This window comes from Harpia harpyja, chromosome 9 (assembly GCF_026419915.1).
Source record: "Harpia harpyja isolate bHarHar1 chromosome 9, bHarHar1 primary haplotype, whole genome shotgun sequence".
NCBI classification, from domain to species: domain Eukaryota; kingdom Metazoa; phylum Chordata; class Aves; order Accipitriformes; family Accipitridae; genus Harpia; species Harpia harpyja.
Genome location: NC_068948.1, coordinates 8,746,767 through 8,769,344, shown reverse-complemented (window position 1 = coordinate 8,769,344; position 22,578 = coordinate 8,746,767). Strand labels below are relative to the sequence as shown.

The 22,578-nt window shown below is 34.6% G+C and overlaps 1 protein-coding gene across 3 annotated transcripts in view; it reads left to right on the top strand.

The window, feature by feature from the left end:
• CDH8 (cadherin 8) overlaps positions 1–22,578 on the top strand; it is a 150,711-nt gene that overhangs the window by 104,696 nt on the left and 23,437 nt on the right. For 2 of the 3 annotated variants that reach the window (XR_008236710.1, XM_052797399.1), the window contains exons 9-10: positions 14,396–14,517; positions 21,303–21,420. Coding sequence is in view for 1 of the 3 variants with exons in the window: in XM_052797399.1 (XP_052653359.1) it covers positions 14,396–14,517; positions 21,303–21,420 (240 nt within the window). In the remaining 2 variants the exon portion in view is untranslated. Of the gene's footprint in view, positions 1–14,395; positions 14,518–21,302; positions 21,421–22,578 lie in introns of those variants that run through there. The other variant, XM_052797400.1, reaches the window with a different exon arrangement.

Here is a 22,578-nt window from a genome sequence, read left to right as displayed (position 1 = left end):
TCTTGTCCTATTCGTAGGCAAGTGTCTGGCTAGTTCTAATGCAGAACAAATTCATGCTATTGTTGACAAATACTATTAGCATCATATTCTGAGACCTGTGCGGAGTGAGACATTTTGGAGGGTGGCATTTCCCTTCTTTCACTTTGCCATCACTAGCAGACTCTTTCCAGCCTCTGTGAAGGAGTTTCTAGTTGTCTCCAGCCTTTCTTCATGGGTGATTAAACTAACCAGACTAAGGAAAAGTTGCTGAGTGGCTCTCCCACAGACAGTTGCCCAAACTTTTGCTCTTTATGTTTTGGTTCTCAAAATATGTAGATAAATTGCATATAGTTTTATGCGTCCTGTTTAAATCACGGTAACTATGTTGCATACTGGTTGCATGCCCCCTAGAGATAACTCTTCAAATATCTCATCCGTCTGAATCTTTTTTTTTGGTTACTAAAGATGAAACAATGCAAAAAGCAATCAGTGAAAAAGACTGGACTGAAAGTGATTAATGTGGTAGAGGTGATATTTAGGTGACAGTTTCAGTATTTCAAATTCAGTTATACATTTTCCATGAATTTAGTGAAAAACCAGTAGATAAATTCCTTCTGCAGCTTTGATCCTCTCAACTACTACCCTTAGATCTGCCTACTCTTAAATATTCTATTCCTTTTTGTATGATTTCTTATACTTCTTTCTTATATTGTCAAATTAATTTTTGCTTCTTTGTTGTTCAGCTTTTTTCCTCTCTGGTCGTGTAGTGAGTCCTCTATGTCGATGAATTCTGTTGCATGGATTTTTAAAAGAAGAGAATATTACAAAGAATTTTGACCTCTTTGAAAGATCCCTCTGAAATACAGGCTTAGGATTCGCAGAAGTATATGTATTAACACTCATGACAAGAGGGATATTGAAAGTTATTGCACCTATGAATTGATTCTTTAAATTTTCTTTCTACACTGCCATACATCCAAGTTTACTCTGCTGAATGAGTCAGGAGCAGGAACATCTAGATGATTACAGGCTAGAGGAAGCAGGCTACCTGGCAAAATGACCTTTCCCTGAGAACATACCTTTTGGTCTATGGATGTAAAAAGTGAACTTTGTTTTCTGTCACTGGCTCTGGACTTCAAATACTGGACTAATGAGATTTCCCATTGTTTTGGTGTGTAGTTGAGACTTACGTGATCTTAAAATTGTATGCCAAGGTTGGGAGGTTTATTTTAGTTAGATGCTTGAGAGAACAGGGATAGATATAGCCTTGCTTTGTAAGTCGGGGCTGATTATGCTGCTCTTATGTTTGGGCTCTCTAGAGCTATGCCCTGAAGAGGAAAGGAATCTGGGGGCATATGCAAGTATTCTTTGAGAGCCTGAAATGCAGTGCAGTAAGAATGAATGATTAACTTACAGACGTTTCTTTTGGTGCATCTTTCTTGTATGTACAAAGGCTCATCACATCTTTGGTTCTTTGGTACTTTTTTGAAATGGAATTTTCTGCCATTCAGTAAAATCTAGTAAAGTCAGGATCCTAATAGTCATATGTGCTCCCATTCATCTGAGCGCACAAATAAATTTTTTAGTTTGTATAAGTTACAATTATAGCTATAACTACTGTTCACATTGACATGCTTGTGTTGCTTGCATTAACTGGTTAGCAATTTTGCTGGGCAGTGAAGCAGAGCAGAGTTCAGGCTGGGCTAACCTCCTCGGTATTCTCTCAGTTTCTTGTACAGGTTTTGCAGTACTTACTGAGTTATGTGTTGTCAATGCTACTCAGCTACTAAAAGAAAATCAAATAGCTATGATTTATTTATTAGAACATTTTTGCTATAGTTTGCACAGATTCTGAATGGAGTTCAGAATCACTGATCATTCAAGCTGTCAGATTGTCATACATGTATAAGGCATATAATAATTAAACTCTATCTTCTTTCTGCCTCCAGCTCTATGGATTTCCATTTCCATCTTCTAATGGCTGTAACAGCCACATTGCAGATATTTCGCTAACATCCTTACTGTGTGTCTCATTAATACTAAGGAAATGCCCCTATACTTCAGTCGTTGCTGGTTAATTGATATAACAAAAGCAGTAATAAATGGAGAACTAATGTAGTTTGAAACAAAAGCAAAGACTTAGAGAAGCTGTTTTAACTTAGGCAAGAAAGAAGTGTATTAGTAATATAATTTAACTGCATAGCATTCCTCCAAATTAAATATGACTATCCTCATATTTGCATACTCATCCCTCCTAAACTGTAGCCGAGATCTGCTTGAGATACAGGATTCTAGTGAATTCTTTGAAAACAAAAAGTATACTATAATGCATTCACTATTAGCAATGCTTATGTGGAATTCTTTTTTAAAAAAGTGAGGTAATCCTTTTCTCAAGAATATGTGTATTACATAGTAGAAATTCATTGAATGGTACCATCGACTTCAACAATAAAAAACTTCTAAACATACTCCAGTTGGCAGCCTCTGAGATTTGTGAAAAACACACCAGCAAATAACAGAAACCATGGCTCATAAACTTTAAAGACAACTAAATGATGATCCCTTGAAAGTCCCCAAGCTTTCTTTCACCTGACATAACACTGAGTGGGCTACTCAAGATTTGTGTTTTCTTCCTAACCTTCTTATGACCATGTGCAGCACTGGATTCCTCAGACTTCATTCAGGTCGAATCTCAGTTACCATTTGTGAGGTACTACCATGAGCATATTTGAGCATGGATGGGTTCTTTTATAGTTAGTATAGACTCAAGCCTTTTCAGACAAATCAGGAAGTACAGAGATGAAGCGTGCATCCGTTTGTTCTGTTGGTCGGGTTACAAGGCGACTTTTCCAAAATTTCTCCCTCTTCTCACACTCTGTGCATCACATGCACAGATATGCAACAAAGTCTTCTGGGGAATTCCAAAGCCAGTGCAGGACTGCCTGGGAGAGAATATTTCTTTTAGCCTAGAGCAATGCTTTCAGCCAAGTTTTAAATCTCTGAATGAAGGGGTTTAATGGAATTTCTGTTTTCCTTATTCTCCAGGCACTGCAGTCATGGAGCTACTATTTTCATTTTGATTGACTGCTTTATCAAACCATTCTTGGTATTCAGCTTCACTTGCCAAACAGTAAGCATACCGGTGGCTAGTGAAGCCCCCTGCCCAAGTACTTGGCAAAGTACCAGAACTGCCACAACTAGTAGAAATTCTCATGAATTATTAGTCAAAGCAATAGATGAAAATATAGACAAGGTCTTGAAATGTAAATGGTGATTTGACCATAATAAATATTTTCAAGGCATAGACCATAGGAATCTCAAGGACAAAACTGTGGGCTCTATCTGACAAAGGTAATTACCCATACCAACTGCATTCTTTAGAAATGAAGAAGTATGAGGCAATTTTATCACCTAATGGGAAAGGGCATAAAGCCAGAAAGACTCTTTATGGTTTACCAAGAATATAAATACAGTAATTGAATCATCACCCAGCACATGCTCTACTGAAGTTATCTATATTGTATATTCCTTTAAAAAATACAAGGACACTAATTAAAAAGGAAGAGAGACATAATTACTCTTCAGAATAAGCCTTCAGCTACAATGTGCTTTTTAATGCCATGAATACCTTTGCTCCTGCTTTCATTTATTTAATTCTATTTAGCCTTTTATTGTAAAAATGACTATAGGCGTTATTAGCAATAATTCTAACATTTTAGGAAGTTACTTTGGTGCATCATATAATTACCTCTAATTTAGGGCTAAGTATATTTCAGTAAGTTTTGGAAAGAGAAGGAAATAAGCCTTTATGGAGGTTTAAACAGGAGAAGCTCAGGAATATTAACCTTTTTTGCTTGACCCTTTTTTCTCTGGCTTAGTGGAACTCAAACTAGATAATCCATCATTTTTGCACAGAAACACAGAATTTGGTAAGGTAGTTTTTATTCATTTGCACATAAATACAGGGTTACAGAGAACTCCATAGATTCTAATGGGTCACAGTGCGTTTGCCATTGGTCAGTGGAGGGCTGGTATATCACATAAAGCTAGTTTGCAGTTCTTAGCTATGAAAGTGCATTCAGGCATATCACAAACTTTCCCGTTAGTGTTTTTCACAGCTCAAGAATAGCAGGAGAGGTGATCCACACAGATAATAACATGGGAGTGGCCATATTATGACAAAATATGAATGGGAATGGAGTGTACTTATGAAACAATGCCTATATAAAATGGTCTCTACTTCAGGAGCAAGCATTAAAATTCAGGTATGGGATGCTGAATAGAAGTCAGCAACCTCTGATTTCAGAGGAAAGCACATAAGGCAGCTGTGAATAAAGCATTGAGTAATTCAGTGCAAAAAAAGTCAGAGAACGTAATAAACATAATTATGGCAAGGAAAAGGATAGAGATTTGCATGAACAGTCTAACTTCTTTTATTTCTGGTTTCAGGGCATTATAAAGCCAGGATAGACATCTTAGTTCTATATTTGCAAATGCTGATTTCACAGACATACTAGAATTGAAAACACTGCTCAAAGCTTAAAGCAGAAAAGGTTAGGATACTAGGTGGTGTTTTAGAAGGGAATAAGGCTTTCTGGGGCACCAAACAGATAAGGATTCAAGTAAGGAATACAAGGGTCATTAGTGAAAACATGCTTCACTAATTCATGTGAAGTATGTTTGTTAATTACTTTGAGAAAACTGGAGGCATGGTTAAACTGACAATATACGTATTATATTAGCAAAATGAGTGCGTTGTTAAACTGAACAACTAACAATTGGCCATCTGCACTTTGAACATTTGAATTAGAATTTCTGAAGAAAGTATGGTTAATCTTAAACATACTGTGTAGTATTCATCTAGTTTGATAAACAGAATTCATCTACTTCTAAGCAGCATGTGACTATTTAAAATCTCCACTGTTTTTTCTGTAAGGCTGAAGCATGAGAGTAGGTCAGAGTAGAGTTTTGTAGCTGAATATTGGTTTAGTCGTCTTTAAGCACGTTTCTTTCTAGAATAAAGACTCTACTTGGAGCAGCATGCTTTGAGCTTCTAGTAAAGTCACTGGATAGCAAAGAATGACTGTTTTCTGGCTGAAAAACAGAGGAGAGGATTTTTTAAGGGTACATACTGATATGCTAGGGAGATCTTTTTGCTTATTGCTGAAGGTATGCAAGTAAGAATGGTTTGATGCTAAACTCCTAGAACCTGATTCAAATCCAGCATATCCAGCAATATTTTATCTGTGAAGGAAACATAAGAGTAATTAAATTGCACTGTTAAGAAAATCAGTCCCAGAAAGGAATATGAGCTCTAAAAATAATGACACTTAAATACTAGTATAATAAATCCTTGTTTAAGAAAAATTTTTATTAAAGCATTTTGATGTTTTGTCTATCAGTAAGGGAGATATTTCATTTGAGCTATTAATTATTTTACTTCAATCATGAAATAATTCGAAATAAAAAAATCAAAATATTCCAGACATGTTGTCCTCAATCAGTCTGCTTATTGTTATTATTATTGCTCCTAGTCATTATAAAATTTCAGAGCTAATTATAATTGACAATAAGACCTTGCGTATCTAAGTCAATATTTTATAACATTTTAATATGCATGATGTATTAGCATATTAACAATATAATTGCTCTAAAGTGTGGGCCAGATTCCTGACTGTTTTGTGCTAGCGCAACTCCCTTGATTAAGCTGGAATTGGGCAACACAGCAGCAAATCATGCCTTGGTACATTTGTTGTGTCTTAAAACTTTTTTTCAATCAGTTTTTTCCTGCCTTTTCACTGGTTTAATTTTTAAGGCAAATCCTTTCCTGTCACTTAATGGCACTGTATTATTTTCAGGAAATTTTTTCTCATTGTTATATTTAGAAATGAAAACCTATTACTTCCTTACAACGATTAAGGCATTACACTGGCTCAGAGAATCTGGAATCCTAATTAGGTTTGTGGAGCTGTGACCCACAAGAAGTAAAGATCTAGTTGCATTTCATCACGCTTTTATTATTGGTAGTGTATATAATAAAGGGGACAGAAAGATGTGGTTCCCTATGGCTTTCTGTGGTTCCCTGTTTTCCTAACTTTTTTTTTCCTTATTGGTAGCTGCCACAAGGAAGTGGAAAAACCTTCTTTCAAAAGGTTGTGGTAGACTCTGACTTTTGCTAAAATGATGGGTCTGTAGAATAGTGCTTCCTAGTTGCAGATGCTTCCACAGATTACAAATGCTGTTTTGCTATTTCTTATTCTTTAAGTTAGGGATACTTTTTCTTTTTTTTTTTTTTTTTTTTTTTTAAATTTGCATTGATTTTTGAAAAAAATGTAACAATAACTTCAGACATTTCTTTATAGTTTATAAGTCTACTACTAATAGTTGCTAAAACTTAAACCATATTTTTAATTTTTGCACTCATAACAATTCACCACTGAAATACATAACACAGTTCATTTACTGAAAGTGATGTAACTGCAAATTACAGCCTGACTTGCATCCTAGTTAGAGACAATAAGGCTCAATAACACAGTACTGTATCAGAAATACAGGTTGTTTTCTGCCGGCATTTGTTTCAGTTTGGTCTCTGGATAGATGTGTGGGTGGCAGGATGTTGGCAGTGTACTTTTTTCTTTTTTTTTTTTTCCCCTTAAGGATTTACTTAGGATCTGTGAATAAAACAGAATTGTTTTCATTGTCATAAACCTGACATGACTATAGCAGCTTCCAATACAACCCGCACAAGCAGCTATACTAATAATTTATTTTGAATTATGTATTTGTTTACTCATATTGATGTGCCACATATATCTTGATTATGTGTCACAATGAATATAAAGCTCACTGTGGTCAAAATTAGATATGCAGGAGAACAGTCTCTAAGGGCATGCTGTTTGCATCCAGAGCTTCTGACAAGAGACAAGTACTCGTAATTGCTACTCAAATATTGAAAAGGTGCTACAGTTTCTGCTTAGGATGCCCCTTCTAACTCTTTTCAAGCCTCAGCCCATCCCTTTGTTCCCCCTACTTTAATATCCCCCCTTCTCTCTCCTAGTGCATATCTCATGCAGTCTGATCACTCTCTTCTGCAGTATGTAGGTTATGTGTAATGAGCACTCATGTGTTACCTAGTACATCTAGTATCTACTGTACCTTCTAGCATTTTCTTTTTGGCATCCATGAAAATGAATAGGAAGTGGTGACACTAAGATTTGTCAAAACACAAACATTGTGATTAAAGGGAGACTGCTATTCGAAGTGATTTATAATAGCTGGGAACCCTTGAGTTTCTGGGATGTTTGGTTTTTGGGAGGGTGGTAGAAGGGGTGGGGGCTGCCTGTGCTTCCCATTCCCCTCCAGCTCTAAGGTGGATATGAATTAGTTTCAGCATCCTCTGCTCCCTCAAGGACAAAATTACAGCTCACTCACCGTGGCCCCTGGTTCTCAATCACACTGCAGTGGCGGATAACTTTTCCTCTCTTATTGTGCATGGCTAAATTTAAACAGAACAGTGTCTTTTGATTTTCTCTTATAACCAGGGTTATGGCAGAAGAGACCCTCTTCACAGCTGTAAACTACATTTGAGCAGTTGTTTTGCTTTTCCAATCTAGTTTTGCCTTTCCAAGCCCTTTTGATCTATGTGCATTCAGACAAGATGATATCATGCATATACACCAAATAAAATATGATACTTCTGCAAAAAATTGCAAGCATTTCCCAGTTTTGCAAATGGATCTTTCAATTCACAGAGGATCAGAGGTAATTACACAGTAACTATTTGTTAAGCTGCTGAATAACTGTACAGCTTAATGGTATGAAAAGTAACAAAGAGGTTGCATTTGAATGTCAAATTCTAGCCTGCCCTCAGATAAGCAAAATGAGGGCTGATTCCATCACTATGTATTGTATCTGTATGAAAAGAAGATACTAACTTTTTAAAAATATAGTTTGATTATCAAGTTTTATAAATCAGTGTTGATACTTTGAAGTTAACAAAGTACCCAGTTTAAGTCCCTGTTTTAATTTAAATTATATTTACATTTTAAATTTTAAATTAATTTAAATATAGGAAATAGATAATGTAATATTAAGGACAAGGACTAGACTAAACTTCTAGAATAGAAGAGATCTGACTAACTTCAGTAGAAGCTGAATCAGGCACTGAAGTGAAAGGGAAAAGTGCATACCAACATAGTCTGTTTACATTACTTTGCTACTGCAATGGTAAGCAAAGAACTCAGTGCAGGGTTAGGTGGAGTGTCACTGATTGTCACTGATTTGGTTGGACTTAATGATCTTAAGGATCTTTTCCAACCTAAATGACTCTGTTATTTAAAAAAAAGGTCCATTTGGTCTTTTTGCAGGTATGTTTCATTTTTCTGCAAATTTTAGGTAATTGATTCAAAATTCATATCAGTTCTGGGCTATATTAAACAATTTTTATGTCTTATATGCACTAATGAAAGAAAAAGAAAACCCCACAGAAAATGAAAGTGAGTGAAAACTTTGTCTGAACAGGGCCTGAAGAATATGGTTTTACTGAATTAATGATTTCTGGCATGGCTTGTGCATCTGTCACAGAAATTTTACTTTCTTTTTTCTTTTGGTATGATCAGCAACCTGAAAGTATAATCTGTCCTTTCATCCCATATATTGACTAAAGCTAGGTGTGTTGCCTATCTTAGTCACCTCTTTACAGATGGAGTTGCTGAACTTTGGAAACCTCTTAACTACAAATTCAGCTTTGAAGTCAAGGACTTGAAAATGTAGTCTGTCCTCAGTTTCCCCTCCTTCTTGTCCTCCTTTCCAGGATACACAGTCGAAATACACTCCTCACACTCCACCTGGTTAGCAGGTATGTATGGTTCTTCTGCATTTGTCCATGCCTGTGGAAGCATGCATTTTGCAGGAGTCTGACATCTTTTTCCTGGCAATGAGAGATAGAAAAGTGGACAAAAATGAAGGAGGTGGAAGATGTTGAGCAAGTCCTTGGTTAAACTTGTGACAGTCTATCAGTGAGGAAATAAAAATAGAACGTAACATAGCTTTACTCTTGACTTGTTCATCTTTCTTCTGGAGACCATAATAAAATGAACCGAGCAATCTACTGAAAGGAGACAAAACTTTTCAACTCCATTATTATTTTTCTCCCAAAGAATGACTTAAGGAACAAACCAGAGAAATATGTTTCACATCTTTTTCTTTCTGCCTCCCTCCCACACACATGTACATGCAGAGACTCACCACAATCTGTACTCCTCTAATATGTTCCAGTGTGCTGAAATAAATATAAATGGAACATTAATTTTGAAGCGGTGTTTGTTTCTTGTTTTAGCAACTTGTACAGAAGCATTTCTGCTATGCACTGATATGCTTCTATTATTTTATAGATATACCACAACTCTTAGTATTTTCTCATCCTTTAAAATACAAGAATTTCAGGGGGAGCTAAATCTTCATGATGACCAATCCTGTTTGGTTGCTTGAATTTTATCCTAATTCAGAAATAGCTTATGTTCTGTTATTTTTAACAGAAACATTGCCAATTACTGATGTCTTTTCCTGACAATTTCAGGCAATCAGTCTGTCATGAATCAGATCATTACACAACACTTCAGACAACTGAACACAGTATTTGCACTAGTAGAAGATTTCTGTAGTTAAACTTGAACATAAATAAAATTTCAGTTTCACAACAGCATCTCTGTTTCTTAGGATTCTTGAAGTTAGATTTGTCAGTTTTATATGGCAAAAATTGTTATAAGCTGTGGTGTTATATAGGTAAAGGATTGCACAAAGAAAACAACAACATAAACCCTAACAGGAGAAATAAACTTGTCCTGCATGTAGATTATCTCAGTAAAGTCATCAGATAAAACCTTAATAGAGTCATGGGGAATGGATCTGTTAAAATACAACTTAATAAGTTTGAAATATAAGGGATGTAAAACAAGTGCTGTTGTTTTTATTAAGTCAGTGATTCAGATTTTTTTTTTTGATTTCTCTGTTAGAACTAGGATTTCCTCTACTTCTAATTTTAAAATATTATTATAGTAGAAATTTCACTGAATCAGAGAAGCATGAAATAGCCATTTCCAAGCCATGTGGTGATGATAATAGTAATAAAAGATGTGTTATTTTCTAGGAGTCTACTTTCTATTCAGGTACTTAATTTTAGTTAAAATGCAAGGCAGCTTATGACTTTTTAAAGAGAACCTTGAAGTGATTTTGGATAATTAAATGAAGGAAAACTGGATTAAACTGGATTTCTTTGGGTTAAACAAATGATGAACTTCATTTCATGCAGCCAATAATTCTCTTTCTTAAAGACCACTGCTCTTTAAGACCGCTTGTATGTGTATCTGTCAAGGAAAGACAGTGTTTATGGCTGTTGAATAGCTGCATTATGTTCTGTTAGTTATGGCACAAGACCAAAAATTTGATGTATAAGCTCTAGTTACTCCTGGTATTACCTGCTGCATGCAGTAACAATGTTAACAGTGCTTAGTGCTTTGCATTACAATCTATTCCAATGATACACACACATCTTGTATATGTAGGGTTTTTCCAGGAAGGAAGAAATGTGTTGATCACAGTAACAACTAGCGTTGTTCTGTAGCCTCCAGAAGTTCAGGTTTGGAGACACCAAATGTCTTGATAATGGGATTTTTGAAATTTTACTTTGATTATCTCATCTACCTCTTCATTTTTATATCAAACTCTGCAGCCTTTTTTAATCCTGAGTAAGTAACAATGGGTATGTTGTTCAAAGATGAGTACCAGCAAGGTGTATATTTCAAGCGTTTAATGTTCCAATAGAATCTTGAGAACTGGGGAGAAAAGCGGAAGCGCTTTTTAGGTCCTTATAATTCTTGTAAACCTTTCAATATGCATTTCTAAACTCATCTGGACTTTCCATTATTTTTGGAAATTTATTCTTTTTCACTAGTAAGTTCCACTAGTTATTTTTACAGAGTCATCCTTCCCTTATACCTGTCTAGATGTTCATTTGTTTGTGTGTGTGCTGTGCTCATCTACAGCGGGCTACTGGATCTTAGAACTGTGGGCCGTAATTGAGACTTCAGCAGAGACGTAAAAGAGCTGTACTTCTAGGAAATTATGTACACAATTTGCATATGTGTTTCTTATAGCTACATGCTGTGCTGTGACAGCGGTGTCCACAGATGACCAATGGAATGTATTTGAAATTAAAAACTAAGTCCTTCTGTGCAGCCTTAATCTGAAAAGAGTTTTTGTAAACTAGACTAGTGGAAATTTTCTCAATATTTTTTAATCTTGCACCTCAGTGTGCTAAATTTTCAAACCAAGCCATTGCTTCTCAAATGACAGTCCTAATGATATACTTGTATTGCAAGATTCAAGGTAGGTCTTTTTAAGCTGTACATCACAATAAATACAGGTGATGAAGCTTTTACAAATGTGGTTAGTTCCTTAGAGAGAGAGTCTCTAAGTTTACACTCTTTTATGATTTTGCATAGAATAATTGACTGGAACTTAAGCAATCTGTCTTACTATCTATCTGGTAGAAGCAAGAAGACTCAGTCTCCCTTAATTCAATTGACTGGGTGATTCATTGGGGGGAAAAAAAAAACCCAACACATTCCCCCCCCCCAGTAATTAAAACTCAGTTTTGTCACTAGTTTAGAAAGAACTGACTCTCCATTCTTACAAATGAGGAAAAGTTCTGAACATTGAATACTAATCAGTATGAAGGCCAACTGTATGGAGGACAGTTGCCCATGCAAACATAACAGTTTGTGCGCTCTGTGGGTCGGAGTGGATCCACTTCAATCACTTTCTACTTTTAGTTCAAGGATATTGGGCATTCCTAACAGAGATGGATTTAAACTTGAGAGGGACATCCTTTGCGTATGTTTTACCACTGAGAAGTTTGCAGACATTAAAAGTATGAAAATGGACAGATGAATCTCTTTTATCTTAACAGTGTTTCATCCATGAGTGAAATCTGGATTTGCTTAATGAGAATTCATTAATTTGTTTGAATAGGTATGTTTAGGGTGATCTATATTTACAGGGAAAACACTTAGCACAAAGTGAAATTTCATTGAAAGTTTGCAATGACAAAATAATGCAATGTATTCAGTGTGGTGGGCAGTAGAAGCAGTAGATAAAACTCCCTCTCCGTCTCTCTCCCTCTCTTTCTCAACAATAAATTCCACCATAGTCACAAGAACCCTAACAGGCGGTGGATATCCCCTTGTTTGGAGATTTCCAAACCAGTTGGGTCTCTCTTGTGTTTAGTAAATTAATTTTTTAAATGAATTCTCATCAAGTTTCTAATTATAATATCTTTAAATTTAATGTTTGTATTTCTGATGAAAGACAAACATTTTGGGGGCAGTCACAAGGGACATGAATAATTTCTTTAGAAGCTTATCTAATTAATTACATTTCTCTGTAATGTCTTTAAAATTTGAACTGCCATCATTTCATTAATTTAGATAAAAGTAAATCTTTAGTGTTTAAATATGACACTAGTGCTGAGAATTCTGATAAGCTCAAGATTCATTGTCTGTATTTCTATCAAGTTAAGATAAAAAATGCGTTTAAAATGTTTGGGATACATGATTTGCATATTAACTTTTATTTGATTTCTAATACATTATTATTTCATGGCGTAAGTATTCACCTCACCTGTTAATAAGTAAGATAATATGATGCAAAATGGACATAAATATTACTCTTACAATATTTTGGTGGGGATTTCTTGTTCTTCTGTAACATGTTTCTTTCCGAACTAAAACTTTTGACTCCTTCAGATGGGAAGTATTTCAGGCTATCCAGCAAACATAAAGCCTTTGTATGCAGCACTAGTACATTTGGTGATAGCCTGGTTTTGTGTCTTTTGAAATAGTTATATTTATGCTATTTCAAAGTAATGTTAGTAGAGCAATGGAAATTTACACATTTAGATTTCTAGGTGCAGCTTCAAAAATTATGGTTGTCTTTATCATACAAGGAGAAAAAAAAGGATACAAGAGGTAGGGTTTGATTAGGTCACAACACAATTAACTTTGATGGAAACCACAAAAAATACAGTGTATATAGTGATTCTTCCTTTAATCATCTCTACCACTTGTAGGGCTGCCACCAGTTGCTCCCTGCCCACTGGTGGAGCCTGATGTAATTCTACTTTATAGACATTTATTATGAACTTCTGTCCTGCCTTCCCCTAAGCCAGTTCTGTATTGCCAGAGAACAGAACCCACATGGACTGATGACAGCTTTGGACAGCTGCTAAGCTGTCACAACAACTGTGAGTAAGTTGATACCCAGACTTATGGTAGCAGCTTTCTTGCCTGCAGTAATGATTTAGGCAAAAGCACGTAGTTCAGTTAGAAGTCAGACCCAGAGTTTAATTCACACAGTGTGTATTTCTTCAAATTGTTGATGATATAAACGAGATAAAATACTGTGGTCATAAAATAATACTCACTAAGAGATGGATTTTGAAACTAGTATTAATTTACTTGTAGAGGTATGCATGTGCTATAGAACAGTTTTTTTAAACTCTTCAGATCAGCTGGTCACCTCAGTTTAAACTGAATTCATGTTTTTGCTCTTTGGGGAAAAATAATCTAAAATATTTATAAATAGTCTCTTAAAATAAATTAGCTGTACTGAATTGAAGTAAAGACACTAGAAACTGACTGTGAAATCTATTCAAAGTAGAATGCAGACTGTTGGTTTAGCTTTTCTTTCCTTACAGCTTAACAAGGTTATTCTACTCTTTACAGTGATAAACACTTTTATGCAAAATAGCTCTATATTGTAAATAATGAGGCTTTATTTCGGTGAAGAAAGAAGTTCCCAGGTCATATTTTTGGTCAGTGGCAGATGAATCAAAGTGCTTTAATAGTCCAGAGGACTATCTAGTTTTGCCTATGTCTACCTGCCATCTATCTTTCTCACAATGTGGGTCTCCACATTAATTGTATTTGTAATGAAGAAATAATAGATGTGCAGTCAGAACAACTAATAGAGTAAAATGCTCTGTGTTCTGCCAAAGATAAACAAAGAAATAAATCTATGTTGTTTACAGCCTTCCCTTTTCCATGTGTAATGGACTTTATCAATAAAACAATACAAACTTCATCAAAGAAAAATCTTACCAATTTAGTCCAAGAAAGGTCTTCATTGAGCTAATCTCCAACAAATGCTGTTTGCAATAGGGATCTATTTATTCTTTTCAACCATAAAATACTGGCCATCCTTCTTTATCTCATGCTCCAACTCTATGATCCATTACAGATAAGACAACCTAATTAAGCAAGGACAGAAGACAGGAAGAGTATGGTTACTATGTAAGCATTTATGCATCAGTCCCAAATTAAACATGCCTACCTCTTCTGCTTTGAATTTCTTTTCTTAGGGAACCACAGTCAAGTGTCCCGGGTGCCTGTTGCTATCAAAGTTCTTGATGTAAACGACAATGCTCCTGAGTTTGCATCAGAGCATGAAGCCTTTTTATGTGAGAATGGCAAGCCTGGACAAGTAAGTATCGCCATGTTTTTACGTTGTGTACTTTGGTGTGTGAGAATGGGGTGCAGTTTCTCCCTGTCATCTTATCTTTATTCCCAGAATATGTGCCTATGTGTTCATGCTAACAACTCATTCATTTAAGATAAACCTATGATTGTATTCTGTGGTACATCTCTCTCTATATGGATGTACAAATTTTTTAAAGTATAGGTTTTAAATTAAAGGTAGGAGTCTTGGGACAATATCCAGAAAAAATGCTGAGTGTCTTTAAGCTCCCACTGTTTCCACTCTGGTGGAGCTCATCATGTCATAGGGTCATGTGTGTTAATAGGTAAAAGTATAATCCAACCTGAATTCCAGTTCAGTTATTGAACTATATTACAGCTGGGCCTAGGTATAATTTAGAAGAAACACTTGAAACAATACAACCATTTCCCCTTACCCGTATCTCAGTTATAAACTCTATCTATTTAGTTCTTACTCACTTTTCTATGACAATTGGGAAAAAAAAAAGAAAGCAAACCAGAACTTGATGGAAAGTGAAGTAAATTGTAACTGTATTTAAAATATCTAAAGAGGGATGGGGTGTTGGAGAAGCGGAGTTCAAGTTTTCACTATATTTCACAAAAAAAAAAAAAAAAAAGACTTACGAGGTTATTTATTTCTTGATTTAATGAAATAAAAGGGTTGGCAAAGGAATTTACAGAACACTCTACAAGGTGAAATAAACACAGCAAGATATCAGAAGTAAGATTTAACCTGTGTAGCCTTTTTCAAAGAAAATGCAAGATTTCTTAAAAGGCATACATTTTGAAGGACAAAAATACAGAAATAGGGAAAAATATCTCATGTGCCACATAAATGACAAGATAAAGATTCAAGGAAATGTACAGACTTTTAGAAAGTAATGCAGTATAAATGAGATTTAACTTTTGTCCAGCTTGAGAAACACTGTATGTTACAACAATTCACTGTTTTTAAACTTTCTAATTTATTTCTAGATTGTGACATTTTATTTAAATAAACAGCAGCTGACAGCATGACACTAGTCTTGTTAATCCAACTATTCCTGTGTCTCATGTGGGTGTTAGGCATTAAATTCACTGTTCTCTAAAGAAGGTTACCTGACAATAGAGTTAGAAATTTTTTCCTTTAGTAGTATTAAATGATAACCTATAGAGTAGTGTATGACAACCTACCTCTGCCAAGACTGGATTGTTACAGAAGATTTGACTTCTAGCACCCCTTTTTGTTTATTAAAAAGGTGTGAAAAATGTGTCATTTAAGAAATGAGAATTCTCACTATCCACTGAAAAGCAGATTATTGAAATGTGCCCTTACAGGCAGACAGTTATGTTACTGTTGGTATTTAAGTTCTTCTAGCTCAGAGTGGATTTCTGTTTAGCTTAGGGTGGATTTCAGATGCTGAGTAGTTGCGTTTTCTAGGATATATTAAATTCTAATGAGTACACCTTTATCCAGGGCTCAGTAAGCTTCCCTGAAATCAGAAAGCTGTGTTGCAGTGTTTTCTGAATATATTTGTGTAGGTATTGCTGTCAAGTTTCAGGTGTTTTAAGAGATAGTGAAAAATGTTTGCATTTCATTTTGGAATAAAACAATAAATGAGATTATTAACAGTCAGCTAGTAAAAGAGGCTTTTGTTTAAGCACTTATGAAAAACTTTCATTAAACCATGATATTCTTCATCTTACCATCTCCTCTTACACTCTTGATCTGATGGCAGATGTCACTCTTGAGCATGAATCCTTCTGTGAACTTTACAGATGGTTATTAAATATTTGGCTGCCAGCATGGATGAGGTGGCACTGATCCTGCAATTTATTCTGTTTTAAACAAATAACATTATTGGAACAGTAACCAGTCCAGAATAGTCACCCAGCTTAGGTTCTAAATTTAAGTCATCATTCAAAAATTATCTGTTCCTGTAAAGATTGTAGTATCTACACTACCTGATTGATTTTTCTTATGCTTACTATTCCATATTCAAAATTTGGAAGAAATCATATTAATCAGGCAAGATGTAGAATTCAAAAAAATAAATATGTCTCAGCTATGAAATAGCTAATATGAGAAAGACACTACTCTCTTACATTGTAGCAAAATCCTAATTTGGATAGTTCTCCAAAGTTTAAACTTGAATGTTACATTTGCAGGAAAGGCACAATTGTGTTATGGTATTCCAATCTATTTACATTTGCAGTTCAACTTAAATCTAAGTTTAAATCAAATTTGAATTACCATAAGGGAGATACTTTTGAACCTTTTATGAAGCCTTATTTGCAGCCTTTACATATATTGAACTGTCTATTCCAGTTCACTTTCTAAGTGTTCTATTTTGGGTTCTGAAATAATTGCAAATGGCAAATGCAGCTGCTGGTGATGTGACAAAATGTATTAAAAACTGTTGATGTATAACATTGCCAGATGCATTTTCTTTGCTTTAACCTACGTCTAGCTGTAGAGGTACTACAGCTAGTAGGAGAAGAAAGAGAGAGGAGGAGGAAATATATTTGTCCATGCACATATTTATGTGCTCCTTGCACATTTTTACAGACAACAGAAAGTTGCCAGAAATGTTTTTTGTCAGTTTGAGGGGAAAAAAAAATATTGGAACGTACTGTTACGGTACCTCTAACCTAACCATAAACCAGCTCATGCCTTTCCCTATTATTCCTTTTTTTTGCATAATTCCACTTACTAAAGCCAGAACATTCATGGGTTTGCTGGCTATAGCTGTACAGTCGATTGTTTTCCAGCACAGCTAAATTATTTTCCTATACTCCTAGATCAGAACATCTGTATTTTTGCATAAGAAAAATGCCTCACTGTTCCCCAGTCCATACCCGGACTTTTCCAGTGAAGTGCTGTTTGCTCAAAACAAAGCTACAAAATTTTTAACACTTCAGTAGTGCAGACAGTGATCTATCAGTGCTCAAGCCAGTGTTCATACTAGAGCAATATAAAACTGAATACAATATTCCTTCAGTCTCTTGCAATTTGTCTCTATTTTATTCACTTCTAATAGAATTGGCTTTTTCTAATGGAAGAAATCTTCAGATAGATCTTTGTCTCTCTGAAGAGTCAAAGCTCATTCAAATGGCAAAATGCAGGTTCTAGCAGTAAAGGGCTGGCTCTAGCTGAAAAGGCAAAGTTAAAATTGTGCTGTGATGAGTCTACTGCTTATAGTATTATGAGTCTGCAAAGTAATTCAAAAATAACCATGAACACCAATGTAACTGCAAAAGTTTTTTCAGAGTTGGAAGAACAGTTTTAATAAAAGTAGGGAACAGTTTACTAATGACAAGGAACCATTCTAAGGTTAGCAAGTTGCATTGCAGGGTAAGACTTTTAAACAGTATCGTGTATTAAAAGCACACGTAGATAGTTATGATACATTGATAAGAACTTTGTTTTGCTATTTAACCTTCTACATAATTCGTTATGATAATACTGGTAATCTTTTATAAATATTATTTCAGGCATATGTGGCTTTGTAGAAATGTAATACAAACCTGCAGATTATAATGCCAAGTTGTCCTAGAGGATCCTTTAACTATTAATTTCAATCCAGAGCTGCCTGTTAAGCAAAATATGCTGATTTACTATGTTTCTACTAAGTGTATGTACAGAATCAAATATTTGCCTGAATTTTTAATGCAACAAAGTTGGAATTTTACATGGCAGAATTTCAGAAATTTCAAGATTGAACAGCCAAAGGGTTATTAACTTTCACCGTCGTGCTTATGGATACATAGTGAAAAAAATCAGTTCTTGTCTTCTTTATTAGTAGTATTGACCAATTTTGTTATATGAAACACCTTTGTTATGCATGTTATTACTAGGAAATAAAAAACATCTCTAGTGATAGGTAAGGCAGGTCAGCCCTGGAAGATTCTCTACCATGTTATGAACCACAAATTAAGAGTTGGAGAATTACTTCAATAGTGTTACATTACATGAACACACAACACTGAGCAATAAAGCATGCTTATCAGCATACTAATAAAAATGTGGTAATGAGAATTACTGGACTTTTCTCACCCCTATGGAGTAAAAGATACAGCAGCTTTGTATCACTGTATGTATGTTATGCTTTTTTTTTTAAGAGCTTATTTTAATGCAAATGCACAAAGAAATAAGGTTGCCATGGGAACACTAACTCTTAATTCCTTGATGTGTGCATGTAACACAACAAATGCAGTATTCCACTAAGCCTGTCTTTTGCATATAATTTTCAGTGCATTTTCAGAGAAAGAATGATTTGGTAAACAATGAAGGGAATGGATGGAAAGAACTGAAATGTAAGAAAGAATTCTATAGGACGTTAAGAGGTATCTGTAGTTCCTGGGGCAGGGGGGAGGAGGAAGGGAAAAGAATACGCCCAGTTTCTATTTCTTGAAAATTTCCAATCTAGATGATATTCTAAGCTTATTTCATAAAATGTCTGTGAACTGAAAACCCATGTTACTAATGCTCTTGGCTACTGGCTTTCAGGTATATTAACTGAAAACCTGGAGACAGTGAAAGTGAATTTTTACAGTCAACTCTCTTACAGAATGCTGGAAAGAATTAACAGTTACGTAGCCAGTAGAGATAAAATTGCATAACCATCTGATAAACTGCATCTATTATGTGCAGTTGACCTTCCAGACTTCACTGTGCCATTATCCTTTTTCCCTATTGCTTTCCCATTCTAGCAGTGTTTGAAAAGTGGAACAATCATAAAATATACCTGTCTAAAGACACTTGTTCAGGATTCCATACTAAATTGCACTTACCATGATGCAAAATTACTAGTACCTAGTCCAGCCCTGGGCCCGATGCACGTGGATAGTTTAGTACCTTACACCTCTGCAAAGGGATAGCTGAAAATGTTCCACATCTGTAAATGGGTCCATCTCTGCAGTGGAACAGACAACATCTGCTTTTATATTTTTCAGCTGTTTATATTTTTTCACACTGTATGGCTCTCTAGGATCTATTATGCAGCTGTTAAATTGGAGACCTACTTCTTTTAAGCAAAAGCTATGTTAGGCCTTTTTTGTCCATCTCTTTTAATACATGTGTTTGAAATCATATCATTCAAGATTTCCACCTTGGCAGATGCAGTTATCCAAAAAAAAGAATCTATTTATGTGATATTTAAACAACCTAAAACTTTTTCCAGTAGATTTTTGGTAATAAATCTGACCTATTCAGAATATGATTAGGCAAGGAATTAATTGTCTCAAATTCCTTCCTAGGTTGTCTTACAAATTATGTATGCCTATATCAATACTTGCTCAAACATCTTTTTACATACATAATTTCAAATATTTATGTTTTGATGTTGCTCCTTGTGGTTATGTAGTGAGATTTTATTCTTTGTTTGACTCTTGAAGAACATAGAAGAAAGAATGGGATATTGACTATTATCATACATGTAACATATATAGATTGATAGTCCTTTCTCTTGTGGTAAAACCAGTATAAAATATTAGTTATTAGCATTTTGTTAGTGAAGCTTTGAAAATTTAAAGTATAAGTCTATGAATTTGGACAGCATCAGACCTTGTTCCCATTTTTTACTCTACTCTTTAAAAATGAAATTTGTAGTGATTCCTAATTTGAATTTAATTGTCCAAGAAATTATTGGTCAGTTGCTTTAAGCGTTACAAAAATAACTACATAAGACAAAAATGTTATTGAATTCAGTGGACATGAGAAAGGTCAATAATTCTCATTAAATTTTTTATAAATGTTATCTAGCATGAGCTAACTACGACCGAAATTCAGCTCTAAGTGCGGGATCTGGTTCCATAGTTGTCTTTGTTCCTACTTCTCTGGAAAATACTTGGAATCAAAAGTAATTGTACCAAATATTAAAAAAAAATAAAAAAAAATCAAAACTCCTGATTATTTTAAAATAATGTTTCCTCCTTTCATATTCCTATGCAGCTTTGTATGATTTGAAGATGATCAACTGCAGTATCTTTCTGAGTAATGTTGGAGATAAAAGAGGTAAATGGAAGTAAATACACTGCAGATACTGTAGTTGGTCATATAAATCATATGAGGTGCTTCATACAAAGTTATTCAATTGTTCAGAGTTATTCAGCCTATCCAAACTCTCTCTCCTCTTCTAACCTTAATATCCTGCATTATTCTGGGAATCATTTGTTAACAGTGATATTTTAAAACAAACCTATGTTCCTAGTACAGGAATAACTGAGGTTTTATTAAAATTAAGGAAAAAAATCCAAATATAGACTTAGATATATTTTTTTCAGATTATATTATTTATCATATAAAGCTTCACACCAAAAGGTAATTTAAAAAAAATAATTATTCAATGAAGTAAAAAATGGTGGTAGGGGAAAGGAAGAAGTATTAAAGAAAGCTTATACATTTCGGTCCAGTGTGAAGCATGACTATATAAATGAAAGACTACCATAGGCATCATGAGCATTTCTGAAACACAGTTTTCCTTCTTTATTGCTGAATAATAATTTATTACTTGCCTAAATCAGCAGCAGTTTTTACTGGCCTCTTTTATGTACCTGTTTCTCCTTATTTTCTGCCTCCCTGTTCTGGAGACAGTTTAAATGGGCCAGATGTAGTCCCTGTTCCTCAGACTTTGAGTCTAAGGACTGTAAAAACCTTCCAAGATTACAAATTAGCATTTTTAATCTGGCATGTAGACAAATGAGAATGTGTCCAATAGAATGGAATGTTTTTTTCAATACTGTATGTTTATCAGGAGTGTGAATACTTAATGAGAGCGTTTTCTGTTGTAGGTAATTCAGATTGTCAGTGCTGTTGACAAAGATGATCCTAAAAATGGGCATTATTTCCTGTACAGTCTTCTTCCTGAAATGGTCAACAATCCAAATTTCACCATCAAGAAAAATGAAGGTAAATATAAACCATACCTAATGTGTATCTGAAGTTTTGAATTTTTTAATTGCTTTGCTGACTTCCAGTTACTTTACCAGTTTGTCCCTTGGGCAAATGTAGGTAATCTGTTTAATGGTACCTTCATTATATCTCTTAAGCTATTTCCAATATCTTTACAGTAGATAAGAAGAAAGTAAAATGAATACTGAATTTGGATCCAGAAGACAGCTCACTGGCTTAAATAAAATGAAAGGGTGGATTTACTGTCTGTTTTATTTCTGTTAATTTGAAATTCCAGACATATGCTGTAAGATGAAAATCTGAAGCTATGTTGGTAAATAAATGTTGATCCTACATTGACTAGATATAGATGGGAGCATAAAATTAAGTATCTGCTAAATCCCACAAAGGAAACACCTTTTAAGCCTGTTTGTTGTGTGTATAAAGGTTCCAGAGTATTTCAGTTAGGCACTTTTACTAGAAAGAGAAGTCTGCTAGGTCAGCAAAGCCCAGAAGGGCACTTTGTGTCACTATGCTTTAGAGCACTTCTGGAAGGGCATAATGTCATTTTGTAGTACCATAGAAGTGGAAATTCATGCGTGATGGAAAAAAAAGACCCATTTAATATCGCTGAGCAATAAATTTACACTGATCCTTTTCTTTGGCACACAGATATATTTGAAGGTCATGTGAGAAAGAGCTATGAATGATTACAAGAATGCTATAAATAGTGCTTTATGTATTTGTACTTGAATATTCAGCAAAGCTTTTCCATCTTGGCTTTTTTTTTTTTTGTTAATAAAACACTACCTTGTCAGGAATTTTAGTCAAATTCAGTCTCTTATTTCTCTTATTTGAAATTATAATGAAGAAAATCCCTATTTAGTCCATTACCGATAGGAAGATATATGTGTGAGGTGTATGTGTATGAGTGTAAAAGTAATACATGAAATGTCAAATAAAGAGAAAATGCTGTTTTCATTTTTTATTCTAGCTGTTCTAAACAAGAATAATGATGGCACCATTTTGTTAAATGATACTATAAAAGTCTAAACTCTTAAATCTGCTTAAATATATCCTGAATTTTTCTTTTCACTAGATATGTTTTTCTCATAGCATTCACTAAGCGTGTCTTTACTTATATTTGTACTGTCATGTAGGAACTAAGTCTCTGTA